The sequence below is a fragment of the Oculina patagonica genome, chromosome 2, assembly GCF_052425735.1.
Source record: "Oculina patagonica isolate OP01 chromosome 2, crgOcupat, whole genome shotgun sequence".
Taxonomy (NCBI): domain Eukaryota; kingdom Metazoa; phylum Cnidaria; class Anthozoa; order Scleractinia; family Oculinidae; genus Oculina; species Oculina patagonica.
In genome coordinates, this window is record NC_135759.1 from 5,393,589 (window position 1) to 5,410,718 (window position 17,130).

At 37.5% G+C, this 17,130-nt stretch overlaps 1 protein-coding gene across 1 annotated transcript; it reads left to right on the forward strand.

Moving 5' to 3' along the window:
* Positions 1-11,156: 11,156 nt before the first annotated feature.
* Positions 11,157-11,964, forward strand: LOC144641738 (uncharacterized). Its single transcript, XM_078500768.1, has one exon. It carries the CDS (start codon positions 11,225-11,227, stop codon positions 11,849-11,851), a length of 627 nt encoding a protein of 208 aa, XP_078356894.1. The 5' UTR covers positions 11,157-11,224; the 3' UTR covers positions 11,852-11,964.
* The last annotated feature ends 5,166 nt before the right edge of the window (positions 11,965-17,130 follow it).

A 17,130-nucleotide genomic window follows, 5' to 3' on the forward strand; every position in this document is an offset into this window, starting at 1 on the left:
AGGTCATGGTATTTTAATGACTGTCTTGTGTTTGGCAGCCAGCTGCAGCCCTGTGGCAGCTAGCTTGGCTTGTTACCGTGGTTGACTAGTCACTCCACCCAGATCCCTGGTCTAGCCAGGGGACCGCAGGGGAAGGGGAGGGTGGCTGTTGGTGAATTTCAAGACTTTTGTCAGTCGGCCGGGCACCTTTTGTTGAAACAAGTCAGATATACTTATTTACTTTCACATTTTTTTTTTTTTGTGTGTGTGTGTGTGTGTCCCTAATTAACAGCAAGGCTAACACGTTTAATAAAGGTTTTTTGTAGTTGTTGTTGTTGTTACCCTTAAAAGTATAATTATTTTCAGTGATCCCCTTTACAGACCATATTTTTTTGGCTGCCCCCCTTTAAAGCCATAATTTTTTTCGCCCCCACCCCACCCAAGCCAACTTTTTGGCTAAAGTGGATGTTTTGAGCATGCACAGAGTGCCTTTTTTTTTATTGTCATTCAATCAGATTTGATTTGATTTGTACCCACAATTTGAGTATAAGGTAACCATTGTTAAAATGAGGCAACCCTAAAACATGAAATCTGGAATTGGAATTCGGAAACGGGAATCTGGAAAACAAAAACGGAAAGAACAGAGAAAGCAAGTTCTTTAAATCCGAAATATTACGTTGCGTAGTTTGCTCCTGATAAAATTAAAGTACCCAATAAAATAAACGTGAATTCTAGATCTTAATTTTTGAAAAAGAATTCTCTGTTGACCGAAGTTCTTGCAGCTAGAGCAGCTAGAGGGCTGTGGTTATAGAATCTCAACAACTAAGTGCGTACTGGGAGAGCAATCGAAGTCTCATTTAGTGCACGGTCTCTTAAATTAAAAAAGATTTATTTCAGCTAACAATCGGCAAAATACCATTAAATCATGCATCTGGGATCAAGACCGTTCTATATTGCTATCAAATTTTTCAAACACAGCCGTCTCACATTTAACGAGATTATTTTGCACACAAAATGTTTTGACAGTCAAAAATGTATCAGTGTAGCAAATAACTAACAAATATTGATGTCACGTATCGCATTAAAAAAAGCTATACAAATGATTTACTTTACTCTCCTTTTCGTTAGATACGCTAGATTTGCTTGACCACATGTTGAAAATCATGCAGCTTCTACGCGATCCACCAGTCCACGTAAATGTTTAACGCACTGGACGTCAATGTTCTAAGAATGACCTGGTAGTAAATGATCACAAGACACCTCATAGTCAAATGCGCAAGAATCGCGTTCCGACCTGTGTGCTGGATAAATCACTATACAGTGGACTGCGTGGTTTTTGTTCAACCTTTTGACACTGGATAGTGATTCTATTTAGAGAAAGTTTCCAACGGCAACTTTTGAAAATCGTTTTCACGTCAAGCTCTTTCCAGAACAATGAAAAAAAAAAAACAGAAACTTCTTCCTTTATGATTTTATTCGTCGTAGCTGTAAGAGTGAATCATTTCTCTCGTCACTCATTCTGAATATTAAAACATTTTAAGCAAGTCAACGGATTCCCGATTCCGAATTCCCGATTCCGGATTCCGATTCCGAATTCCGGATTCCGGTATGAAGTAACCATGGTTGAAATATACCCAGAATTTGGGTATAAAATAACCATAGTTCAAATATACCCAGAATTTGGGTATAAAGTAACCATGGTTAAAATATACCCAGAATTTGGGTATAAAGTAACCATGGTTAAAATATACCCAGAATTTGGGTATAAAATAACCATGGTTGAAATATACCCAAAATTTGGGTATAAAATACACATGGTTAAATATACCCAGAATTTGGGTATAAAGTAACCATGGTTAAAATATACCCAGAATTTGGGTATAAAGTAACCATGGTTAAAATATACCCAGAATTTGGGTATTAAATAACCATGGTTGAAATATACCCAAAATTTGGGTATAAAATACACATGGTTAAATATACCCAGAATTTGGGTATAAAGTAACCATGGTTAAAATATACCCAGAATTTGGGTATAAAATAACCATGGTTGAAATATACCCAAAATTTGGGTATAAAATACACATGGTTAAATATACCCAGAATTTGGGTATAAAGTAACCATGGTTAAAATATACCAGAATTTGGGTATAAAATGACCATGGTTAAAATATACCCAGAATTTGGGTATAAAGTAACCATGGTTAAAATATACCCAGAATTTGGGTATAAAATAACCATGGTTAAAATATACCCAGAATTTGGGTATAAAATACCCATGGTTAAAATATACCCAGAATTTGGGTATAAAATAACAGTGGTTAAAATATACCCAGAATTTGGGTATATTAAGTAACCATGGTTTAAATATACCCAGAATTTGAGTATAAAATAACCATGGTTAAAATATACCCAGAATTTGGGTATAAAATAACCATGGTTAAAATATACCCAGAATTTGGGTATAAAGAAACCATGGTAAAAATATACCCAGATTTTGGGTATAAAATAACCATGGTTGAAATATACTCAGAATTTGGGTATAATGAAACCAAGGTTTAAATATGCCCATTAATTTGGGTATAAAGTAATCAAACGTTATATAATATAACCATGGTTAAAATATACCCAGAATTTGGGTATAAAATACCCATGGTTACAGTGCGGACACTCGAACCATGAACGCCACGGCTTTATTTTCACTTTATTTGTACTTTATTTTCACTTATTTTGTAGTTATTTTTGACATTTTTCCAGAACTAACCAATCACAGCCGCGAGTGGAACAACGGTTTTTCCGTATGATTGACAGCTTATCTCCACATGAATCTCTTGCACGCAAGCTATTTATAGCCCCATCGTGGGAAAACACGACTGTTGCTGTTAAATGAAGATGGCTACATCGAGACTCTTCCGAACTGAAACCTTCAGAGGTTCACTTATGGTTTAAGTATCGATCTTTAGGTCTTAAACTGGAACGTCTCTCGACATAATTCGGAAATACTAGAGGCCGGCTTAGGCCATGTTCGCTGTAGCCTATGTGAAATCCCCGGGTGCAATCCAAAGACATCGAAGCCTTCTTTCCGTCTACAGACTGTAAGCCGAAAACGCGTGAGTATTATATTGGAAGCCGGCATATGATTTGCCAGACTCATACTTTAAGTACTAAACTGTACTGAGTGATTTGTATAACTCATCTCTCTGATGATTTCCATTACAAAGCAGATTTAAACAGTATAAATCTAATCGTACGGTTACGTTGTGTACGAAATGTTGTTTGACGTTTACCGTCGAAATAAATATTAAATAGCTTGCGTTTCATTTGTTTCTTGTCCTTTATTGAATAAGGAAGAAATATTTCCGTCAGAAACCGCCATTATGATAGTTTCACTGGTTGAATATCCCGCTGTATATTGTAAGAAGCAGACCGCGGAAAATTCTGGATTAATGTACCGCCGTTGTTTAAAAACACGCGCCAGTTTGAAAATAATGTTGAAAAAATGTCTCGGCTGTTTCTTCGACTTGCAGCTGTGATTGGCTAGTTCTGGAAAAATGTAAAAAATTACTACAAAATAAGTGAAAATAAATAAAGCGAAAATAAAGTACAAATAAAGCGAAAATAAAGCCATGGCGTTCATGGTTCGAGTGCCCTTACTGTAAAATATACCCAGAATTTGGGTATAAAATAACCATGGTTAAAATATACCCAGAGTTTGGGTATAAAATAACCATGGTTAAAATATACCCAGAATTTGTATACGTAATTGGACTACATGCTGTCCAATTTGGAAATAATTTGATGAAAAAAATTCCGAGGGCAGCCAAAATTGGACGAGGCCGTAGGCCGAGTCCAATTTGGCTGTCAGAGGAATTTTTGAATCTAGTTATTTCCAAAATTGGACAAGCATGTAGTCCGGTTACATATTAATTATATAGACTATATAGCTTGACTTGTAGTCAGTCAATCCAGCAAAAACAATAAACTTATGTCCAGAATGGGAAAAGCATTCAACAATAGTAGGCATAACACAGCACATGCAACTCACTCAGAGCATTGTCTTCACAAATAAAACTTAAACAAAACAGTGCAATTTTATTCACCTGAGTTTGCGAAGCTTGCTACAAAGTGAGTGAAAACACTGCATCAATCAATGAAAGTCGTAAACAAAGTGTCCGAAGAGCTTAACAACTTCTTGAGTCTGACATACTCCTTTCCACTATATCGTTCGTACTTCATCGCCGTCTTTTCTTTTCGAATTTCAGCAAAAAACGACAAAGAATTGCATCTAGCTCATGCCTCATGGCGATGAATATCTGACAGATTTCTTGCTTCGCTTCGCTGCACTTACGTTCACCCAAGTTTTGTACTATTGGAGGTGTTTTGCTCTTGGTTTTTGCTTCTTAGTGTAGCTAGCTTCTCTTCTGACAACGTAGAAAATTTCTCTTTGTTGTTTCTATTGCTGAAAAGCTCAAAAGGAATAGAAAAACGTAGCAAACTTGCTCTATAAAATTCCGCCATTGTCGACTAAAACAGGACAAGTTTACAGGGCTGACGCTATGCTTTGTGCTAATTGGCTAATATCCGTCACATGTTGTTTTTTCTTCGATTTGATTGGCTGAGACGAAACTGTCCAATTTATCTTAAATTGGACAGATTGTGAATTTTACCTAAAAGTCCTAATTGAAACTATCCAAATTTAATTCCAAATTGGACAGTTCCCAGAAATTAAGGAAAAATAGCTGTGCTGAAAATATAGGATTTACTGACGGCTATATAATTAGGGTATAAAATAACCATGGTTAAAATATACCCAGAATTTAGGTATAAAGTAACCATGGTTGAAATATACCCAGAATTTGGGTATAAAATAACCATGGTTAAAATATACCCAGAGTTTGGGTATAAAATAACCATGGTTAAAATATACCCAGAATTTGGGTATAAAATAACCATGGTTAAAATATACCCAGAATTTGGGTATAAAGTAACCATGGTTGAAATATACCCAGAATTTGGGTATAAAATACCCATGGTTAAAAAATACCCAGAATTTGGGTATAAAATAACCATGGTTAAAATATACCCAGAATTGGGTATAAAGTAACCATGGTTAAAATATACCTAGAATTTGGGTATAAAGTAACTATGGTTAAAATATACCCAGAATTTGGGTATAAAATAACCATGGTTAAAATATACCCAGAATTTGGTTATAAAATAACCATGGTTAAAATATACCCAGAATTTGGGTATAAAATAACCATGGTTAAAATATACACAGAATGTGGGTATAAAATAACCATGGTTAAAATATACCTAGAATTTGGGTATAAAGTAACTGTGGTTAAAATATACCCAGAATTTGGGTATAAAATAACCATGGTTAAAATATACCCAGAATTTGGTTATAAAATGACCATGGTTAAAATATACCCATAATTTGGGTATAAAATAACCATGGTTAAAATATACCCAGAATGTGGGTATAAAATAACCATGGTTAAAATATACCCAGAATTTGGGTATAAAATAACCATGGTTGAAATATTGCCAGAATTTGAGTGTAAAATAACCATGGTTTAAATATACCCAGAATTTGGGTATAAAGTAACCATGGTTTAAATTTGCCCATAATTTGGGTATAAAGTAATCAAGCGTTATATAAAATAACCATGGTTAAAATATACCCAGAATTTGGGTATAAAATAACCATGGTTGAAATATACCCAGAATTTGGGTATAAAATACCCATGGTTAAAATATAACCAGAATTTGGGTATAAAGTAACCACGGTTTAAAATATACCTAGAATTTGGGTATAAAATAACCATGGTTAAAATATACCCAGAATTTGGTTATAAAATAACCATGGTTAAAATATACCCAGAATGTGGGTATAAAATAACCATGGTTAAAATATACCCAGAATTTGAGTATAAAATAACCATGGTTGAAATATACCCAGAATTTGGGTATAAAGTAACCATGGTTAAAATATACCCAGAATTTAGGTATAAAATAACCATGGTTGTCGCATACCCAGAATTTGGATATAAAATAACCATGGTTAAAATATACCCAGAATATGCCCATTAATTTGGGTATAAAGTAATCAAACGTTATATAAAATAATAATGGTTAAAATATACCCAGAATTTAGGTATAAAATACCCATGGTTAAAATATACCCAGAATTTAGGTATAAAGTAACCGTGGTTAAAATATACTTAAAATTTAGGTATAAAATAACCATGGTTGTCGCATACCCAGTATTTGGATATAAAATAACCATGGTTAAAATATACCCAGAATTTTGGTATAAAGAAACCATGGTTAAAATATATCTAGAGTTTGGGTATCAAGTAACCATGGTTGTAATATACAGAGAATTTGGGTATACACTAACCATGGTTAAAATATACACAGAATTTGGGTATAAAGTAACCATGTTTAAAATATACCCATAATTTGTGTATAAAGTAACCATGGTTTAAATATGGCCATAATTTGGGTATAAAGAAACCATGGTTAAAAATAACCCTTAATTAATCGGGCGCGGCCGACTCATGTTTGACGCGTTAGTCGTGGTGGTCGATAGTCTCCTGTTTTCCAAAAACGAGGAAGATAGTCTGGGCCTGCTGCAAAACGGGTCACGAAAATCGCAATCGGTTCCATTTCAGTTTTGACAGTAAATTGTTGCAGGCACGATCAGTCGACTTTTGGGCTAATCTGCAGTCAGGCCGTCTTCTTTATTAGGGACTTTAAGATACCTGGACGGCTGACCTCGAGGACGGCTGACCGGAAGTAATTTTTCGCGTGTAGCCTATATTGCGCATGCCCGCTCCACGCACATTGCCGTCCAGCTCCGTCCAGCTGTTGTCGAGGACGTGAGAAGTAGAGTTTTGCCGTCCACCAGTGAACGGGAGTGCTTTTTGTATGATTTTGTTTAAAAATCTCATTAGTTTTTAATTCTGTTACTTTGTTAGGTGGTCCTTTATGGTATTCTTGGTTTGGTACTGATAAAAAGTTAAGAAGTCAAGTTTTATTTGCGGCTGCGAATATATTTGCTGTGCTTTGCATAAACGCTGATGGCGAAGCCACGTGCGTGAAATTATGAACTTTCTTGCTTGTGTTTCTACAAAAATTTCACTTGGAATTTGTACCCTGTGAAGGAAAATAGTGCTTTCTGGTCCCAGACTTTGGGCTAGAAGCGCCACATTTTTTTCTTGGCATGTTTTGGGCTAAGGAATTATTGATCCACTAACGAAGCCGTCCTCCGTTCACACACGCCGGCTCTTAACGTTGAAAGTTCCCGCCAAGAACGTCGACATCGGCCCAGTCCTCCTCGCGAAATTCTACCGTCCTCGAGGTCAGCCGTCCAGGTATCTTAAAGTCCCTTTTGCCTCATTTTGACGGGATTTAAGATTTTCAAAGACTGCCGGTAAACGGCTGTATCTTGACTGTCTCTATTAAACGATCTTGCTATAGTTTTGAAGGCTCTAAAATTTCAACATGAACAAGTGATTTTCTTTGATAGTATGGTAGCGGGCAGACGTCGGTTCGTTCTGAGTTTGTCAATACAAAAGTTACTTGGTATGGCAGACTAAAAATAAGGCAAATTCCACGTATGCTTGAATTGCTTGGTACACGGATTAGTACGTCTACTAGAAAAATACCAAGAATAGAATACTTAACCGGGCAGGAAATGTATACAAACATTGAATGGAAAATGCTGAAAATAGCATTTCCAAGTATCTATATTTCAATTTTTCTGATGGGGGCATGCCCCTCCAGGGGGCTCGCACTTTTGGCACTCGAAAAGTACCCTGTCGCCTACTTTCCAAGAGAGGACGTCTACATGAAAACTTATTGAAAGCCACGATTTGTGAACGATTTAACGTTTCGTTATTATATAACATGTTATATACAGGTAGGGTGAAAAGCTAAGGAGAGGGAAATGGAGAGAAAATTAAATCTATGCTTGGTTATATCACGCAACCTTTGAATTATGTTGTTTTCTCACAAGAATAAAACTTAAGGTGGGGTTCTACCTGAATTTGAATGAAATTTTAAGAGGCTTAAAGAAGGGATTGAAGAAAAAAATGGAATCATCATCATCAGACAGTTGACCCCCATGCAAGAGCACTCTAGGTTGTCAGGGAACTGTTTGGTGTCCGTCAGCCAATTTTTAACTTCAAATTCTAATTTTAAAATCACATTAAATTTTCAATACTTCTTATTTGTCGAAACTTTACTAATCCTTTGAGACAAACTATCGCCTGCCAAACATCCCCAAAAAATCACCCAAAAATTTACAAAATACATAGATACATGGGATGAGTGAAGCTTTTTTGGTTTCCTTGAAACACGAACGAGATATTTCCGTTTAAGGTGGCTGATAATGGATTTCAGTGTTTTTCAGCCCTTATACTTTGGGTCAATTCCTATTACAGTAATGGTATGAAACAATCGTTCAATCATTGGTCAAGAAGTTGTGATCATTTTCTTGACAATAGTAGTTACCCGCTAAAGAGATGTAGTACCGTCCCATTCCAGTGTAATGGCTTGAAAATACCGAAAAGCGTACGGCCTTCAGGTGAAACCCCGCATTAAAGTATTGCGAAAAGACTGCACTTTGCTAATAAAAACGTTATATTTTCTAGTCGTCTAGCTCAATCGTTTATTTGTATTGTGCGAAATCTATTAATAAATTGAGACCATTATGTCATTACGCGATAATGCAATCTTGACAACATTTTAGATATTATGTTATGCACACTAATACGGCTCATGCAAACCGTGTGACTTACGCAAACCTCAGACTGTAACTGGTCATGGTCAATTGCAAGTTTTGCTTTACTGAACCCTACAATTCAAGTCAAAGCGGATAGTTAATTTTTATTTACTCACCGCCAGATTTTAAGCTTCTCAAGCTTCTTGTATTATTATTCATTTTCAGGCACGAATACTGATTTGCCCTTTCACCGTAGTGCCACCAGTCTAAAAATCAATTTGGTTGAGTTTATCAAGCGATTTCTGACACATGCATTTCAAAAACAAGACCTAGATCCAGTAACAAACAAGTCAAGCAGTTTCTTTTTGGTCATTTTCATTAAGGTTTTTTTTTATCAGTAAGCATAAATACAGGTGTTTTATTTGGTTCTCATATGATCGCCTGATCCTTTCTATCGCATCGATCGTTTGCAAATACTGAGACGATCGTTGGCGATCGAAGCGATTGAAAGCGATCAGGGGGTTTTCATATGATCGCCCCGATCGTCTGGTATATGCAAAGTGCCCTGTCAAAGCCTAGGTCCGAAACAAATCTTTCGGCGCCAAACTCAACATAATGAAACGAATTACAAAACAACTCGTGCGTGCGTTCGAATAAAATTAATATTCATGAAAGTAAAAAATATGAATGGTTAATCAAACAAGATAATAACTCATGATCTTTTCTTTGTTCCTTCATATGAATATTCGATTTTATTCCGATCGACGCACGTGTGTTTTTCAAAACTCCGATATCGCTTATTGCAGCCTTCCATGCAAGAGCAAACCTCGTGGCCTCCTATCTTCTCGGTATTGCCGTTTAACGGCAAAGGAGGGATAGGGAAGCCAAACGGAAACGTAGTTCTGGGTAATGTTGATGCACCATGGGACAGTTTGGATCATCTCCCTCTGTGAAAGTAGTTCTCACATAATTGTTTGCGATCGCCGCGGTCTGCTGCCGATCGCCTGGATAAAACACGGGTGATCGAAGCGATCGTGATCGCCCCAATCGTCGCAGACGTTAGCACCGGATCGTCTCACTCTGTGATGTTCTCATGTTATCGCGCCGATCGCAAACAAACTTTTTGAAGTGACAGAGGCGATAGAAACGATCGGGGCGATTTCATGAGAACCAGGCTTTAAATACACCGACGACAGCACTTAAAAAAAAAGAAAAATATGCTATTCTAAGAAGTTTCAATGTGTTTGGTTTAAAGAATGCACTAGATCCGGTTTCATACAAGTCAAGCTTGTTTAATTCTGGTCCATTACATTTAGGTGTTTTATGTCTCTTTATCATAAATAAATAGATGAAATGCATGGGTGAATGGATTACCCTGTAGCCTTAGCCAATCACAGACAGGAGTACATACAAAATATGGCTTAGTGGAAAAATATTCCTCAACGTGGCCGCTCTTATTTGTTCCGCACCCGACATGCGGCGGATTATTAAAAGAAAACGGTGGCTCGTCATTTGTATCTGTTTGGTCCTTCTTGGACTTTTTAATGCGAACATGGACCTTGATCCAGTTTTCAAACAATCTATTCACCGCTTCCTATTTGGACATGAAATTATCCGAGGGCATAGGCGTACGAGGCGGGGGGCGAGGGGGGCTGCAGCCCCCCCAGTGCCGAAATTTTTCGGGCAAAATGCTTAGAATTCGGGCAACAAGCCTAGGAAAAAAAATGGAAAATAAGCCGACAAATCTCAACAGTATGTTCAAAACGAGTTACATCAACGAAAAAGTATTGGAAATATACTGAACTTTGTGGTTCAAAAGTCATCTGCTTTTGTTTCCTCTCGATTTTTCTCGCAAATTCGCAAATTCTGCCTGACCCCTCAGTTTGTTTTAGTTACAATCATTTTGAAGTGAGTGGGAAATTGGCGAGGGCGACCAGAAGTTAGGATTTTCAATAGCCTGAGCGTTTGCGCGCGATGGATCCAGTGTAAGACCTTGAAACAAAGTTGTTACAAATTCGATGAAGCTAATGCTTTTGATGTAAAGTCTAAGGACTAGCTCAAAACTTTCGACGAAATGTTTTAACTCATTTACTCCTGAATGTCTCACACGCCTTTGTATATCTTTCAAGTGGAGGAAAAACAATGTCAATTGGCTCCCCAAAAATACCTTAATTTTTTTTAACTAGAGTGAATAAATAAAATATTTCCGAAGAAAAATGATTCAGTGCATTGACATATTCTGGCAATGCCACGAAATTAATTAAAAAACTATCGTTTCCCTTAAGCAAGTAGGCAAAGTTTGTACACAATTATTTCAATGAACGTTTTGTTGTCCGTTTTATATGCCTCTTAATTCGGCTTTAAACGCATGTCATTTTTTTTTTTCGGGCAGTAAGGTCTCCGCCCCCCTAGGTCTGAAGGTGCCCGTACGCCTATGTCCGAGGGCATGTTCTCAGTAAAGAGTCCTCGAGGAATACATTTTGCAAGGAACCGCTGCCGTTCGCTGGAGATATGTGTCCTAAACTTTACACTGAACTAAGTTCTTGCGACGTTGACAAAAATGGATTTTCCTGCCCTGATATTCGTCGTAATGGAAATACAACACTTCGCCAAGCTCAACTGGTTTTGACACGCATGCTGCGAATCTTCGACCTCATAGCACGAAAGTACAACATGCCTTATTGGATCAGATCAGGGACCCTCATAGGAGCCATTAGGCACAATGGGTTTATACCATGGGACGAGGATATTGACATTGCAATACCAATGATGTATTACGTCGACTTCTTTAGAATCTTAAACATGGACTTACCCGGCGATATGTTCTTTCAAACATCCGTTACCGACGTGTACTACGAAGACCTGCCCAGCAACAAAACCGCACTCAGCGACAAAATAATTGCGCCTTATCGCTTTATTGGTGGACTGCGGCCCCAAGTGAGAGATAGATCCAGTTGCTATAAATTCTGTTTTCAGTCGGGATGCAAGAGGCACGATGGGCTCAAGCTAGATATAGTTATCAGCGACGCTATTCCTTGGGGAATATTTCCATTGAGGGAAATGGCCTTTGAACGGTTCAACGTTCTGGTTCCGAATAACTGGGACAACGTATTATCAGAAGAAAATCCGCAATTCTGAGAGTTGCCGAGATACGAAGACAGAATACCGAAGAATATAAATATTGATCCTATGCATGGCTGCGAAGAATTGGACATAAACAGCTAGCCGAAGGAATTCCCGGACAATTCCAAACACTACTTTCCTATAAGGACTATCTTAATTAATTCGCGGGAACTTAATTTTGCGAAAATGGAACGGGAATATTTCGCGGGACTTAATTTTTGCAGTTTGACTAAAAATACGTAATTAACATAAAAAATACAATAGAAAACGTTTGAAATAAATTTTCACGGGTCTTTAATTTTTTTAAAAAAATCGCGAACTTTGCGAAAAGTAAGTCCGCGAAAATAAGTAACAATAAGATATAACGAATTTTACTTATTTTTTTGATGGGACATCAACATTGTGTCCCCTAGTTGACGATTACGTTATTCTCATCTTTGTTTAGGCAAAAAATACTAAATTGCTGATAATTTAATTCAAAGTTCGCTTTTTCAATAGAACAATGAATTTGGTCAATTTGTATAACAACAGCCCCAAAAACTATTGTCGTAGCTTATCAGGGTCTCAAAGGGGTTTAGGACTCCAGGGCTCCAAGACGAAAATGTCAGGGCTCTAGGGGTCCACATCATCTGCTTTCGGGCTCCGGGCTGGGCTCCGGGCTCCACTATGCATGCACTTAAAATTATTTTGCAACGCAAAATCGAGTCGACAAATTAAAACGTCCGCAATTCCGACCAGTTTTCACGAGTATTTTTAAACCCAAGAAGCCAGTTCTCATGTCTCCAACTATTAAAAAGTGGATTAAATATTTACTGAACTTGAATATCACTAAGGCCATGGAGCGGATCAGATTTCTATTCTCTATGTGACCGAAACTCGAGGTATCATCTTGACATCTTTCACGTGGCGTCAGGGGTTTGGTCAAAGCTAAGATGAAGTTCGCCTTGCTGTTGTTTCCGTTAAATCCGAGATGAGTCCATCAAGCGGGTTACAAGAAGCTGATCTGCTTGATGCAACCGTCTGTTTTTATATAAAACTGGGGGCAACACCAACAACAACAACAACACTTTATTTACCCACGCGACACCTAGGAGCGCAAGCGCTCGTTAAAACGTGTGCGTGAGAAATTGCAATGTTGGAAGATTTTCGCGCGAACGTCCTATAAAACGGCGTAGAGCTAGACTTACTTGTAAAAATGCAAACTGACGCTGTCTAAGTTTTAGCCCTTGCCTGCGGCTCGGGCTAAAATGAGCCTGAGTCGGGTCAAAAACATATTTACGCCCGGGAAGTTCATCACACACTGTGATGTTAACACGTAAGCAACCGGCTACATCATTCGCGGAATTCAAGAAGAATCTGACCTTTAATCATGGTTTCCAAGAGGTGGCTACAAGTTTTGGCGTAAGGAAATTTAGTACTACGATCGCAAGTCATAGACACACAAAGGGGCCGCAGTTTCCGAATGGGAGAATCTTCTTGTGTAATACGCAGGACGAATAGCTCATTTACAAACAAACAAAATGTAAAACAAAAGTAAAACAAGAAAAATGCAATCTGGGGTCGCGGATGCTCAAACTTCAAAACGCTGGGCTCTGGGATCCGCCGAAAACTCCTTTGGGATCCGGCCCCACAGCCAAAAAAAGGATCAGGGCTCCAGTCAGTAAAATGATCGGGCTCCGGGCTCCAAAGCAGAAATTTCAGGGCTCCAGGGCTCCAGGCATCCCCCCTTTGAGACCCTGGCTTATAGTGGAGGCTGAACGTTAGTAAATTTAAAAGCTCTTTCCCCATTATATATTATGCCAAAACTGAGCCGAATTATTGGAATACAATTTACTAAATTTAAAAACTTTTTCTTTTCTCTAGTGACTAGGGTACAAGCATTCTTAATTACTGGAAGCAATAACCAGAAGTAATAGAATAGAATATCCAATAGAATATAACTCCAAAATCCTTTTATTCTTATATATGCATGGCGGTCTATCTTTAGCCGTAGTAGAGTTGATGTTCTCGGGCGTAAATATGTTTTTGACCCGACTCAGGCTCATTTTAACCCGAGCCGCAGGCAAGGGCTAAAACTTAGACAGTGTCAGTTTGCATTTTTACAAGTAAATTTCAAAGTCTACGCCGTTTTATAGGACGTTCGCGCGAAAATCTTCCAACATTGCAATTTTTCTTAAACTTTCACCACTGCTAGTTTACAAGTTAATTTTGTAAGAAATGTAAAAAAAAAAACGGGGATCACCGAATTTGTTTTTGAGATACAATGTCTGAAAAAGGCGCTTATTTGGATAAATTTGACTTCGTCACTCGATATGACCTCTGCGGCTTCTGGCAACAAAATGTTTTAAATGAATTGATGCAGACCATCCTCCTTTGTCCGAATTTATTTGAACGAGTCTATTGAACAAATGTATTTCAAATAATGCAAATTACAAAACTAAAAATTTGCTATTTTGAAGCTAACAAAAAGTCTCGGCGTATTGTCAATTGTCAATTCTCAGTTAAGTTCTAGGAAGTTGCACAGAAAAGCGGCAACCATAGTGGAAATTTAGCCCCATATTCAAACTGTGTGTTGACAACATTTTATTTCATAAACGAGTTAAAAGTTGTCGACAAAATAATTGTGTTACAAATAAATATAATCAGCTTTTTTGCAGCTGCTACATGAGGACGTTAAAACACTTCCTGTCCCAGGTTAGAAGTGTAAATTCTCACTACAGGTTACCAAAAAATCATTTTAATGATAATGAAGTTGAGATATTCACCAGGCATAACTAATCGATGATCAATGACATCAATTAGTAATCAATGAGTAATCGATGGGTAATCAGTTGATTAGTCATTGATTATTGGCGATGATCAATGAGTAATCGATGAGTAATCGAAGCCCAAAAATTTTGTGGCCTATCGATTACTCATATCGATGACATCGATTACTCATTGATCTAATTGATTACCTTCAAGGTAATCAATTAGATCAATGAGTAATCGGATGTCATTAATTACTCATCGATGACCCATCGATTACTCATCAACTATCATACTGCACACAAAAGACACATTCCTTACTTTCTTGTACCATTTTTGTGATTTTTTTTCTCTATGTTAGTCATACTTTGCTTTATAACTGGCATTCTTGTTGACGAAATTACGCCCTCACAAAAGGTCAAATAACCTTCCGGCATATCAAGACGTGAAGGGCTAAGCACAAATACAGATGATATTTCAATATTTCACTTTACCCAACTCTTTATTTAATAACAAAACAATTGAACAGGAAAACCAACCAGTCTGGAACTGAAACAAACAAGTACGAAGACAAGAATCGACTACGTGGTTATAGATTTTGGTCCGTGGATGTTTGTCAGCAAAGTAAAACTGCTTCGGCTTAGAGAGACAGCCATCATAAGCACTTACATTACGCACCGGGACAGCTGCAAGCACTTTAACACTTTTTGCGTGTTATCATGATATTGTTAAATTGTTATAGCGTGTATGTTATTCTTTTACAAGTTCCGGTTCTCAACCACGAGACTATATCGATGAGTAATCGATGCAATCAATGACTAATCGATGCAATCAATGACTAATCGATGCAATCGATGACTAATCGATGACCAAAAATTTTGTGGCCTATCGATTAGTCATCGATTACTCATTGATCATCGGCAATAATCAATGACTAATCAACTGATTACCCATCGATTACTCATTGATTACTCATTAATTTCATTGATGTCATTGATGTCATCGATTAGTTATGCCTGGTATTCAACATGACATTATAGCACAACTTAAGGTGGCTGGTACCGGTTTTTCTTGCGTGGGAAGTCTGGTGACTAGCGCGCGCGTCACGCTTCATGCCCACGAGTTACGCGCGAGATTTGAAAAGGAAAACAAACATGGCGGCCGAGTGCGAGGTTGCTTTTCTTCATTTTAAGAAAAAATTCCGCGTTCAACTGAAGTTTTTTCAACAAGAACATTTTAAGTCAACTTAATGTTCGACATTCAAAATGTTTTCGGATCTCGCTGCTCGAGTTTCAAAAGCAAATTCGCATGTGCTACGATCGATCTTGTCGGACATCGTGACTCAATTCCACTTTTTTCGTTTCAGCTTATTTGAGTTCGCTTTCAAACACATGATTATTCAGACAAAGAAATACTAAAAAGTAAGACCTAAGAGGCACAACTGGCGCTAACTGAAACTGGCTAAATCCCATGAAATCCTGAGCCGAAAAGTTTCGCAGACAAAGCGAGGGGAAGTCCACGCGTGTTGTGCGCGTATGTGCCCACAAAGATCAGCGGTAGTCAGAACTGAGCATGAGTAAATACCAAACTTTTAAAATCGAAATTTTAAAGTGCGCGGAAACGCGCGTGGGAATTATTGAGTTCGCGAAGGCTTTAGCAAGAAAACTAACCCGATGACCCCTATTTTTTATTGCCCTAATATTTTCCTTTTATGTAAAGGAAACGCCAGAAAAAATCTAAAAAAATTCTACGAAAGGAATTTTTAATTACTTACAAATTGCTCTTTTTTTAAAATAATTATACAGTTTCTTTTTCATATGCTTAAAGTTATCACGAGAAAAAAATGTGGGTCATCGAGTTAGTTTTCAAGATATAAGCACTGGAAGCTGAAAAAGGGTTCAAAAAATCATTGCCTATTGTTGCCATGGTAACCACTGATGACGTAACTATTGGTATTTTGGATCAACAACACAATGGGTAATTAAATTATACAAAAATTTTGTTACGATCTTTAATTATTTTTTTGGCCATTTTCTTCCAAACGTCGCACAGTCAAAAACCTGAAAACTGGTACGAGCCATCTTAAGTAAAGCGCGCGTTCTGATTGGTTAATTTAGCGTCTACTATTTGCCCATGGGTGCACGCTGACGTATGCTTCAACCTGAGCGCGCGCGCTGATTTGTTGCGACATGGCACAAGAAAGTGCCACTACTTCACGAGTTTTTACTTGTTTTCTTGATTTTCCTGTGAATTTGAAAAGCTAAACATAAGAAAAACCATTTCTCCACAATGCTGAAAGACATTGAGGTATAATGCAAGTTTGAAATAATTCAAAACTTTGTATTGTTTGTTTTTTTCTTTTAGGTTTTCGTCAGCGTTTACGCGAGCACTACACTCAATTGTTCAAATAAGCGCGCGCACTTTTACCTCAAAGAAACTAATAAATCACCTTAAAGTTGTGCTATAAAACAAATGGTAAACGTCACAGCGTGCACTATTGAGTTACAGATGCACTTGGGAGGTTTGCTAAGCACTCAAGAAGCTAG

Coding starts and splice junctions, on each gene's coding strand:
- LOC144641738 (XM_078500768.1), top strand. CDS start 11,225: ATGTGTCCTAAACTTTACACTGAACTAAGTTCTTGCGACGTTGACAAA.